A 12897-nucleotide genomic window follows, 5' to 3' on the forward strand; every position below is an offset into this window, starting at 1 on the left:
AACACACAGAAAACCAGTCCAGCAGTCAAAGCTCTCCAGAGTGTATCCAAAGACAGCTCTTGTTATACTTGAGTGAAACTCTCCAACTTTGAAAAAGGCAACTCCAACGTGTTCCTTCAGTCCACACTGCTCACATAGCCAAAGGTTTTCTGAGAGCTCTGCCCATCTGAACTGTGGAGGTGGTGGAGATGGAACAAGGTCTGTACTAAACTCCACATTGTACATGGTCTTGAACATGATCCACTGCTAGTGATGCACCACTACCAGTATCGGTATCAGAGCTAATAGTGAGCCTCAGTTGAGCCCCAAACAACGTCCAGCTGCAACAATAAACTGATACACTAACTGGTTAAATCCATCAGAACAGACTTCTCTTCTCCAGCAGAGTTAAAAGCCACAATGTTGTGCCTGGTCATTGACATATGCAGCCACTTTAGTCTCCATCACATTAATACGTTTAGCTGTGAGGTTGTCAGCTGTGTGTCTGCTAGGTAGACTCTGTCAGGGTTTCCACCGTATTGCAGCCCAACGTTACGTTAGCCAGTGCCCGGTCGAGAGAGAGATTGTGTGTGACGATGAGTATGACGTCAGCAGTAAAGTTACAGCTGCGTATGTAGCAGTTCAAGTGTGTGTACCTTTTATTTGTCGGTGAGTAAATGCTACAACTCCTCAAGTACCGTGAGGAGACCCAAGCTAAGTACCATGTGTCCCGTGTCAGCCAGCTGATGATTAAAGTGAAATATGTTATCCCGGAAGTTATCAGCTGTTCCGGCGCACTATTGGTGAGCTGACCTTTAAGGTGGACCAGTGGCATTCTTCTTTATGTGACAAGCCGCTCCTCTAGGTTTGCTCGGTTTATAATTTCTAATATTAACTGTTTAATATCGGTTAACTGTTAAACCGCACGGTTAAACATGGTACTCTGAATTAGCAAGTACTCAAATGTAAGTACTTGTGGTATCAGTGCCTCCCTAATCAGTGTGTCTTATGCTGCGTTCACACTGGTCGCGTTGATTTTTTGACGCACTGCAAAATCTCGTCCAACGCGCCGCCGGTCGTGTTCACACCAAACGCCGCAAAATCGCGTAGCGCCGGAGAGGGGGCGTGGTTTATCGACTGGAAGCCGTTCACCTGGCCGTCATTTCTTTCCGCTTTCAACCGTGAAAGGAATAAGGACAATTGCTGCTTTGTACGTGTTGTGGAAGTCCCTCAAACGTCGGAATGCCAAACGCCGTCATGTCTGGTTCATAATATTGTTCAGAGGAGCTCCGTGGATTTCATCGAGCTGTATTCACTGTGTCTAGCGAGCCACCGGTCGCTGTTTACTCCAGCTGTAGGAACACAACATAAACTGATTTGGCTGTGATTCAACGGAAAATAAACCGACAAAAAGGGACTCCGAAATAACTCCATAATGATGCCGATTTGTAGGCTACTTGTCTTCTCAATGGAGCTCTGATGGATCGGTGCTAGGCTATGCTAACATCGTAGCAGCTCCACCAGCACTCAATAACGTCATGTAGACGTAAATACGGCAGCGTCTAGTCATTGTTTGTACCGTATGGTTTACACACACATGTATACACATAGTTTGGTCCGGTCTCTATTGATATGAGGTATCGTAGAGCTCTGGGTGAACACAGACGGCTACAGGATTTATTTCCTGATTCAACAATGGCAGGAAGTCAGTGATGACAGGGGGAGCAACTCAACGCTGATAGGCTATCGCGCCACAGCGTCACACGATTATTTCGCAGAAGTTGAAAAATTTCAACTCGCGCTTTGCCGATTTTGCGGCGTCCAACGCGCCATCGCAAAATCGCGGCGCGCCAGTCTCATCGCGTCTGTGCATAGACTTTGTATGTAATCTCGACACTCATCCAAAAATCAACGCGACCGGTGTGAACGCAGCATTATATGTCAAAGTTGGAACAGATTTCCATTTGGTCGATAGATTGGGTCTGAACCAAGGAACAATTGATTCAATTTCGCTGGTGAACTGTAAAGTCTCCAAATTCCTATAAAATTAAACTCAATGACACACTGATAACTAAATGAAAATAAATGGATGTTTACATTAAAATATCTTTTTTGTGAGAGTAATGTGTCAAACGTGGGAGGAAATTGAACTCTGGTCCCCTGCACTTCCTCCATACTCTGTTTTGGACTTGTAAACCATGAGCACACTTTCACAGCATTCTCACAACAGCAACATGGACAAAGAGCAGTATAATAACAATGCATTGTCAAAATACACTTGAGCACAGTAAAACCTACTTGTGTCCTAACTCGTGAGCAATGGTGAAAGCCAAATTGAGTCCATTGTCTTCTGCTAACACACACTTCCTCTTGGCACTGCAGACACCCCCTAGATAAGCAATACCTGTAACACAGTAACATGACAGTGAGCTTGATAAATAACAGATACAAAAATATAAAACATTCATCGAAGTAAGGAACATTTATTTTGACAAATTCAACTCTGTGATCTCGGATTTCAGTTTAATAGGCTCTCAAAATAAAAATACTCCTCGGAGAAGGAGACAAGGCAGCTCTTAATGCCAAATATAACAAACACACACACACTTATGCATGGTATTACATGATATGATATTATTGGGGAATAATATATTGTGACTTGAATATTTATCATCTGTGTTGATCGCACCTGGTTTTATTATTCGCAACTATTGAAAACATGTGTACTTAAGCACGTTTATGCATGAGTGTATGTATGATCTATGCATGCATGTGGCAAGTGTATTGTATTATGCAGCGGCTTGGAGACCAAGACAAATTTCCCTGCGGGACAATAAAATATATATGATCTTATCTCAACTTATTGACTTGGTTGAGTTTTCACCAAGCTGTAACAGTGTCAGAGTCACTGCTGTTGTTCTATAGCCAGCTATAGGTGTTTGGTCTCTTGTAGACTTTTTGTTATGTTTTGAAAAGGGTTTACAAGATCATTTGATTTAGAAATTGGGATCGACATGTTTTTTGTTTCAAGCTAAATTTGTTACTGGAGTCCAGAGTGTTATATCAGTGTGATGTAGGTTTTACAGGGAACATTGAAAAGTGATGGGGGGAATTATTTATGGCAAAGCATCTAACATTACCTTTTGCTCATGAGAAAGGTGTGTTCTTCATTGCAGCCTTCCCCACACGCAACATAATTGTGGATCTAGACCAGGGGATCGGCAACCTTTTCTATCCAAAGAGCCATTTTGCCCTATTTTCCACCAAATAAAATTTGTCTGGAGCCGCAAAAGCTATTTGATATCACAGCTTATAAAGTTGTAGATATAGTTACATTATATATCATACCTGCAAACTCAGAGGTGAAAAAGGTGACAAGCCCAAAAGCCTGTCGTGGGGGGGGGGGGGGGGGGGTGCTCCGAGAATTTTATTTTCAATATGAGCTTTAAAATGTAGCATTCTGGTGTACTCTGAGAAGAAAAGTAAGTGATAAGACATTTACTTTAAGCAAGAAAACAATTTATTATTCAGTTATTAATCTATTAATCACTATATCAGCTCTATTATTAATATTAACCTTTATTTAGACAAAATCCATAGAGACTGAGGTCTCATTTTCAAAAGTTTTGGTCAAATAAAAACAAAGATAGCAAGAGTAGCGAGAACCATCGCCTGTACAAATAAAGTGATTTGTTTTCATTGAACCCTGTTACTGTATGGCTTCATATTAACTTCTGTTACTGTGAAGCTGTTAGAATTGTGGCCTGTCTTCTATTTGTTGGAATGCTGTTAAGCATTCCAACTATTGTTATCCTGTTTCTTTATTCAACTTCTATTTCTTCCGTCGCACCGCTTCTCCTCCTTAATTTTTTAAGCTACAGAAACCGTTCAACTATTAAAATGTTCAGCTCTTTCACCAGAGGTGTGCTATGACTTTTTATATTTCTAACCTTTAAACTTTTTGAATTATTAAGCTTTTTATTTTTTCAATAGGATCTCTATGGAGAATATTTTCAAATGGCTTCAGGCACACAGGTGTTCGCGATTGAGCCAATTAGTGATGTTTATAAACACACAGACTCACAGACACAAGCGCACATACACTCCTCTCCCTCTCTGTGTCTCTCATACGGTCATTCAGGTCTTAGGGATCTTTAGAGGTGTCTCTCTCTCACTCACTCGCTCATTCTTTCTTTCTTCTCTCACTCTCTCGCTCATTCTTTCTTTCTTCTCTCTCTCTCATCACTCACTCACTCATTCTTTCTTTCTTCCCTCTCACTCACTCACTCACTCATTCTTTCTTCTCTCTGTCTCTCTCTCTCACTCATTCTTTCTTCTCTCTCTCTCTCACTCATTCTTTCCTCTCTCTCTCTCTCTCTCATTCTTTCCTCTCTCTCTCTCTCACTCATTCTTTCTTCTCTCTCACTCACTCATTCTTTCTTCTGTCTCTCTCTCACTAATTCTTTCTTCTCTCTCTCACTAATTCTTTCTTCTCTCTCTCTCTCACTAATTCTTTCTTCTCTCTCTCTCTCTCTCTCTCTCTCTCTCTCTCTCTCTCTCTCTCTCTCTCTCTCTCACTAATTCTTTCTTCTCTCTCTCTCTCTCTCTCTCTCACTAATTCTTCTTCTCTCTCTCTCTCTCTTATTCTTTCTTCTCGCTCTCTCTCACTAATTCTTTCTTCTCTCTCTCGCTCTCACTAATTCTTTCTTCTCTCCTCTCTCTCTCTCTCTCTCTCACTCACTCACTCACTCATTCTTCTCTCTCTCTCATCGCTCTCTCTCACTCACTCACTCATTCTTACATCTCGCTCTCTCTCACTCATTCTTTCTTCTCGCTCTCTCTCTCTTTCCTCTCTCTCTCTCTCCCTCTCATTCTTTCTTCTCTCTCTCTCTTTCTCTCTCACACACTCACTCACTCACTCATTCTTTCTTCTCGCTCTCTCTCACTCATTCTTTCTTCTCTCTCTCTCTCTCTCTCTCTTCTCCTCTCTCTCTCTCTCTCTCTCTCTCTCTCTCTCTCTCTCTCTCTCTCTCTCTCTCTCTCTCTCTCTGTGTCTCTCTCTCTCATACAGTCTTTCAGGTCTTAGGGATCTTTAGAGGTCTTTCCACCCTCCTCCACCCCCCCCCCCCCCCACACACACACACGCCATTTTTAATAAAAGCCCCACAGAATGAATCCTAACTGAAATGCTTGTGATGAGCCTGTCATTTAATAACCGGTTGTGTTTATCGAACATCATGATTCTGTCTTTCTCTCTCTCTCCTTCTCCCCCACCCCCCACACCCCATTTCAAAATAAAAGCCCCAGAGAGTGAATTCTAACTGAACTGCTTGTGATGAAGCTGTCATTTAATAACCTCTGTTTATGTGTGTCAAACATTATGATTATGTCTCCTCTCCCCTTCCTCCCCACCCAGCCCCACCCTTTCCAATAAAAGCCTCATGGTAACTGTATTTAAACGTTTCGCTCAAAATCTGGCTTTTTTGTGAAATAATGAAACTACTACTACTGCTAATATTTCTAGTATTACCCTACTACTACAACTTTTGCTGTTGCTACTATTACTACTACTGCTACTGCTATTACTGCTACCATAAATATTATTACTACCACTACTGCTATTACTACCACTACCACGACTATTATTACTGATACCACAACTGCTAATACTGCTATTCCTGCTACTACAGTACTAATAACCAGTACTAATACTACTATGTTTTGTAGTACTAATACTACTAAGCATGTTTTGATGCTTTAATGGTTTTATGTGAAGCACTTTGAATTACCTTGTTGTTGAAATGTGCTATACAAATAAACTTGCCTTGCCTTGCCTTGCTACAGCTATTAGTACGACTGCTGATACTACTACTTCTACTACTTCTTCTAATTACAAATACTTCGACGACAACTTCTACTACTACTGCTACTACACATATCACTACTGCTACAACTAGTACTTATTCAAATTCTACTCATACTTATACTGCGAATAATACTTCTACTACTACTACAACAAATATCACTACTGCTGGAATTCTTTTAAGCTACAGAAACCGTTCGAATATCAAAATGTTCAGCTCTTTCAGGAGAGGGGTGATATAACTTCATATTTGTAATCTTTCAACTTTTTGAATTATTCAGCTTTTTGCAATTTTTTTTAAATTGGATATCTATTTTCAGCAATGTTTTTGAGATTCATTTCAGCTTTCAGCATTCCAACGCATTTTCAGCAGGAAATGCATTTTCTAGTTTCAATTAGTATGCATTCAATCCAGTTCAATTATTGAAATGAAAATGATAATCTACTCTGGTTAAGGTACCTTATAAATAGTAAAATAATAGCTGTGATCTATACACACCTCTGCATTAGCAACCCGCTGAAATGAAGGTACAGGCACCTTAACCCTCTCTCATTACTTCAGGGTTCTTGGGAGCAACGTGGGACTGTTAGTGTTGGGCTGTGGTCATTACAGTGAACGGTGTGAACAGTGTGATGAGAGGACATGTGAGCCCTTGTTGCTGTAGTTCATCTCCTTGGAGCAGAGGCTGCATTTGGCATACCCTGCCTTATCAATGTATTTAAAATACTGTGACAGCGGGAAGCTGTACTCACGTCTGTTTAGACCTCCACCTTTATCCAGGCCCAGCTCCACCTTTATCCAGGCCCAGCTCCACTCACATCTCAGCCCTGCGTCAAGCTGCGCCACACAACCAGCGTCCTCTCCCTGAAGCTCTTTGACCTCATCATCTCATCAGTATATGGGCCTCATGTTTCGTGGTCATGAAAGTTATTCTGACCACGAAATCATCTCATTCTACTTTGAGTTAAAAAAACAACCTGCAACCAGATGCGCCGGTGTTCCGGTTTAACGGTAATGAGTGCCCGCGTGAACTGAACCGGAACACGGGGGGTTTCCTTCTAAATTGCGATAATGACGAACGTTAACAGTCCACGAAGTTCCGCATGCAGTGGACGTTAACTTAACCCAGCAAGTATGAATTGTAACGGAACATAACGGAACTTAAACTTTAACGGAGGGAAATGAAGACGCTGTAGACATCTGAACGCTGATTGGCCAACACTCGACACATCAAAGATGTTTTATTGCGAAGATCACGACATCACATTTTCTCCTCGTCTCCCTCCAATCTGAGAAATGCTGGCTGGTCAGTTGACACCCCCCCCCCCCCCCCCCGAAAAAAAACTCTACGGATCTACACGATTCACGTGGGATGATATATTTTTGATTCAAAACGGTGAATTTCACCGAAAAGTGACAAGTTTGCAGGTATGATATATACAAAAACTATAGTAAAGCTATAATAAAAACTATAATAAAGACAGTTCTTCACATTTTTTGCAATTTTACCTGCTATAACAATATCAAACTCTTATGAAGAGCTCAGTTTGCTGCAGCAGTTGAGGAATCGCTCTTTGTTGCTCATCTCCAGCGTGACACTTTTCAGAACATGCTGTGTGCTTGTTCTGGAAGCATAGAGGTAAGCCAGCATCGTTGGCAGTGAAAGCAAATGAAGACGTCCACGCAGAGTTAAACTCTCTATTTTCCTCCGTGACTTTTCTTTTTTTGGATTTATCCATTGATAGTTTACAGAGGACGGGGGTCTGAAAATCATGATTAGCCACCTGCAGGGAAAAGTGCTTGACAGGGGTAGAGGATTTAACTGCCTGTGGGAATAATTAACATATACAATTTTGTTCATTCTTGCTTCTAAATTATATTCTCTCTGAACACGTTTCTCTTTTTGGAGAACGTCATGTGAGATAACTTCTTCGATCAGCACCATTTCCCTGCTCTATTTCCTCGTCTCTCCCCCGTGTGTCACGTGTCTGTAAACCTCGCTTGAATCAGGAAACTTGTCAGAATGCCCATATTTGATTGGATCTGCATCACGTGATGTGATTTGCAATGCATTGGTCGGTGCATTTCCTGCACCGCCGAACAAGTGCCGTAACGGCTGAATAAGACGCGTCGGTTAAAGTTTAAACTCGGTGCCCAATATGTATAATTCCGAATTATCTATCGGTTTTTAGTTCCTGGGTCCGGATCCGGTGCGCCAGTTGGGGACCTCAGGGAGCCGCAACAGAGAGGCTAAAGAGCCGCATGCGGCTCCGGAGCCGCAGGTTGCCGACCCCTGATCAAGACCAAATTGTGGAGTGGTTAGAATTTTTGGAGAATTTGAAAAGTAAAGACCTCTGTTTGTGATGTTGGTGGTTTTATAAGATATAAAAGGATATGGTCTGCAAACTGTTTTGGTGAATTGCCGCTGCGAGATGCTCAATATCAATAGCAAACAGTAACAGAGAAAGTGGACAACCTTGTCTATCACAGCGCTGGAACGTAAAACATTGGGGAAGAGTAACAATTGGTGATAACACATTGAGAAGGTGAATGTGTGTTTTGATCCATTGAATCACTCCAAAATCAAATCTCTCAAGACTTCAAATGTATGTCTGATCAACTTTATCAAAAGCTTTTACAGCATCCAGGGGGCTGGAGCCGATCCTAGCTGTCATTGGGTGAAGGCAGGGTTCACCTGGACAGGTCGCCAGACTATCACACGGCTGACACAAAGACAGACAACCAGTCCCGCTCACATTCACACCTACGTGCAATTTAGAGTCATCAATTAACGTAAGCAGCATGTTTTTGGACTCCGGGAGGAAGCTGGAGAACCCGGAGAGAACGTGCAAACTCCACACAGAAGGGCCCCCAGCCAGACCCTCTTGCTTTGTGTGCCAAACATTTCACATAACTTCAGAGCATTATGAAGTCCAAATGAATGAAAAATGAATAGACCTATGTGAAATCCTCAGACATGTTAAAAGTGATCTTATTAGTCAACTATTTGTGCCAGTCATGTCTTAAAAGCCCTGAGGGCCTGCACAGCGCCTACTTACAAACGTTGAGAGGATGATGACCAAGAACCACAACAACTTGCAGAGCCTTCGCATTGAAAGTGCAAGCCTTCATTTTCTAACACATACAGGTCACTCCGGCTTCACTATGGCAAGTTTGTGGGAGTGAGTGAGTGAGTGAAATAGCGGTACTCACCCACAGTATCACAGGGTTCATCTTTATGAACGCAGAAATCTGTCCTGAAAGAGAAACAAGAACAAGTTAACTCAGTCTATCTTCAACATTATATGACTGCACTGATACCAACAGTAATTGTATTCATATTAGGCATTTATTCATGAATAATACACCCACACTTTCCCATCACTTTCATTTGGAACTGTCTGGTGCTGGTCCCCAGGATAAAGAAGAAGCCCTGAGCACAGGCTAATAGCTGTTCTGGTTTTCCCATGTTGGTAAGACTCACTCATTGATCTTTATTCTGTCTTTCCATAACTGGAATTAAATTGAGTATTTTTTTAGTGTGATTGTGTGTCTGTGAAGTGAAACAGAGAAGTGACAATTGACTAAGGAGGTTTTTTTTTAGTTTACTCTACATTAACATGTTCCTGCTGGAAAATCTTGACTCTTTAGGCCCTGGTGTATAATGCCATTTCAGAGCTAATTCTCTCAAAATAACGCTAATCCACATGGTTCACATTTTATTTCAATTGTAGCATAATGAGTATTTGAGGTACACTTCCCACTTCTTATTTCACCAAATAGTGCTGCTTTTCTGATACTTCCAGTACCTTGTTTCAGATAAAGCCAGGTGAAGCGGTGGTTATCCTGTATTTACCAAATAGTGTCACAAAATCAAACCTCGATCTGTGCTCACAGCGGCTGTTTGGAAATATAACCGTGAACTGCATTAATTAAAATGAGTTTGAAACAGTAAGACAGGAGGACATTTGTGCATATGAGGGAGGCCACTGCTGCAAAATCTGTGAATGATTTGATGAGTCTCAAAATGTATTACATTACTGAACAAATAGTATGGGCCCTATTGAAACGATCTACACCAGGGGTGTCAAACTCATCTCCACTCTGGGCTACATCAGCATCACGGTCGCCCTCAAAGGGCCGGTTGTAACTGTAAGACTGTATAACTAACTTCTCCCTAACATATTGTTAAATAACTCTCTCTGCATTTGATTATTGTTTATTCAAGTGTAAAAATATTGTACATGCAGTTATAAAAATTAAAAATGATATTTAAACACATTTCTGTTATTATAACATAAATCATTTTAATTGAGGGTTAAGAAACCCACATGACTCTATCAAAGATCAAACTATTAAAGAAAATAACAAAGACAAATATCAAACACAAGTTATTACAATAACTTTGTTCAAAGCTGTTTGTGTCACCTCTCTGCATCACTAATGTTCCTCCCTGTCGTCGTCCTGTGCATGGCAGCTACATCCAAGAGCTCCTCACTGAGAGTCAGGTCTTATAAACATGGATAGATGATGTATCCGTGTTGTCTGTGCTTTCATCAACAGTTCATTAAAAACACAAGTACCTGCTCGTCTCTTAGCTAGCTGTGTTGTTAGATTGCTGCTAGTTCATGAACTCGGTCTGCGATGGTGTTTCTTCACAAACTGACATTTGTAAAAGTCTGTATCTGGCCGGAGCACTGCTCACATACCTTTAGCATGCACTGGGCTGTAGCTGTGTAAATATATTCTGCTGTGATTGCAGTCTGCCTTTTAATTCTTGGACAATTTGATGTTTTTCTTGGAGGCAAAATTTAGCTCCGTGTTTGGTGTCAAAATGCCGACGTGAATTGTATCCTTCATCACCGACACGCCTCATAACACAGACCCGTTTTTCTCCCTGAAGCACAAACTTGTATTCACTTTCACATCTTTCATTACATTTTCTTCCCTTTGCATACATTTTTCTCTTCGTGGACATTTTGGGATTATTTGTCGATCTTTTTCAATCGTTGGAAAACCGCTTTTTGGGCTGTTGCCTCTCCTGTCCACCTGTTATGATAATTTTAATGTCTGTACACAGACAACATGCTGTCTCATAATTTCAACTTTCTATCTCATAATTTCAACTCTCTATCTCATAATTTAGACCACGGGGATACTTTTATTTTCAAGTCTAACTTTTAATTATTATTTCCATTATTTGACACATGTGATCTACACTCACCGCCTACTTTATTACCGGCCAGGTGCCCGCAACGTCAAGCCTGACACCCTGTCCCGCCAGTTTGTTGAGAAGGGGATTCCACCCCTGGCAATGACAATATCCTTTCTGCCCCCCTCTTGGTTGCTTCGATCACCTGGGAGGTAGAGGAGAGAGTCAAGGCCGCCCTGGAGGACCAGCCCTGTCGTAGCTCCTGCCCTCCTGTTCGTCCCTCAGACCTTGAGGTCTGATGTCCTTCAGTGGGCCCACAGCTCCAGACTCACTTGCCACCTCGGGATCCAGCATACCAGGGAGGTCCTGCAGCAGAGGTTCTGGTGGGCTACTCTGGAGGAAGACACCCGGGAGTTCGTCAACACCTGTCCTGTCTGCAACCAGCACAAGCCATCCCACCGGGCTCCCGCTGGTTTCCTGCAACCTCTGCCTGTGCCCTATCGGCCCTGGTCCCACATCTCCTTGGACTTTGTTACCGGTCTACCACTGTGCAACAAACACACCACCATCCTGACAGTGGTAGATCGGTTCAGCAAGATGGCCCACTTTATGCCCCTGCCCAAGCTCCCCTCGGCCAAAGAGACTGCTGAGCTGGTCCTGCTGCATGTCTTCCGGCTCCATGGTCTCCCTGTACACCAACAGCTGCACCTCCAGTCACCAGTCCGTCAAGCTCCTGAAGTTCGTGGATGACACCACCCTCATTGGACTCCTCTCTGGTGGAGATGAGTCCGCCTACAGGTGGGAGACTGACCATCTGGTGACCTGGTGCGGGTTGAACAACCTAGAGCTCAATGCTCTAAAGACAGTGGAGATGGTTGTGGATTTCAGGAAGAACGTAGCCCCACATGCCCCTATCATCCTGTGTGAATCTCCCGTCGACGTGGTGGACTCCTTCCGCTTCCTGGGCTCCATCATTTCCCAGGACCTCAAGTGGGAGCTTACCATCAGCTCCATCACCAAGAAGGCTCAGCAGAGGATGTACTTCCTGAGGCAGCTGAAGACATTCAACCTGCCAAAGTCAATGATGGTGCATTTCTACACAGCCATCATTGAGTCCATCCTCTGCTCCTCCATCACTGTCTGGTACACTGCAGCCACGGCTAAGGACAAGGGCAGACTGCAGCGCATCATTCGCTCTGCTGAGAGGGTGATTGGCTGCAATCTGCCGTCCCTCCAGGACTTGTTCACTTTAAGAACCCTGAAGCGAGCAAGAAGGATTGTAGCTGACCCCTCTCACCCTGGACATGATCTGTTTGTGCCCCTCCCATCTGGCAGGAGGCTGCAGTCCATCAGAACCAAGACCTCACGCCACACAAACAGTTTCTTCCCGTCCGCAGTCGGGCTAATTAACAAAGCCCGGGTCCCCCACTGACTCTGTCATCCCCAGGACATCCCTGTTACTTTATTTAAAGACACTCATCACTTTCCACTTACACTTCACTTGTTTTACAGTCATGTTATCTGTTTTGTTGTGCACTTTATTAGGACCCGAGCCACGACAACGTCGGCCTGGCGAAGGGCCTATTGAAATTGTAGGAATCCGTTGGTATTAGGGCCCAAGCCACCGACAACGTCGGGCCTGCGAAGGCCCTATTGAAATTGTATGGGTTATTATTAGGGCCCGAGCCACCGACAACGTCGGGCCTGCGAAGGCCCTATTGAAATTGTATGGGTTATTATTCTGATTTGTCTTTTTGTAGGGATGGAGCTTGTAGGGGTACTTGGAATTTATGAAAACTCACCATTTTTGCACCCCTCTCAGATCTGAGGTAGAAACTCTGCTGCCCAAATTTGCATATGTGTGTGGAAAAAATGGCTCTCTAGCGCCCCCTACAAATCGGA

The 12897-nt window shown here is 43.0% G+C and overlaps 1 protein-coding gene across 1 annotated transcript in view; it reads right to left on the reverse strand.

Annotated features, from left to right (window-relative positions):
- The window catches only part of adamts17 (ADAM metallopeptidase with thrombospondin type 1 motif, 17), a 270965-nt gene that overhangs the window by 134829 nt on the left and 123239 nt on the right, over window positions 1-12897 (reverse strand). The window contains exons 7-8 of the mRNA XM_079292165.1: window positions 9057-9100; window positions 2278-2383 (exon numbers count right to left, since the gene is read on the reverse strand). Coding sequence (XP_079148291.1) covers window positions 2278-2383; window positions 9057-9100 — 150 coding nt within the window. The remainder of the gene's footprint in view (window positions 1-2277; window positions 2384-9056; window positions 9101-12897) is intronic.

The sequence above is a fragment of the Melanostigma gelatinosum genome (genome assembly GCF_949748355.1).
Source record: "Melanostigma gelatinosum genome assembly, chromosome: 2".
In the NCBI taxonomy this organism is placed as follows: domain Eukaryota; kingdom Metazoa; phylum Chordata; class Actinopteri; order Perciformes; family Zoarcidae; genus Melanostigma; species Melanostigma gelatinosum.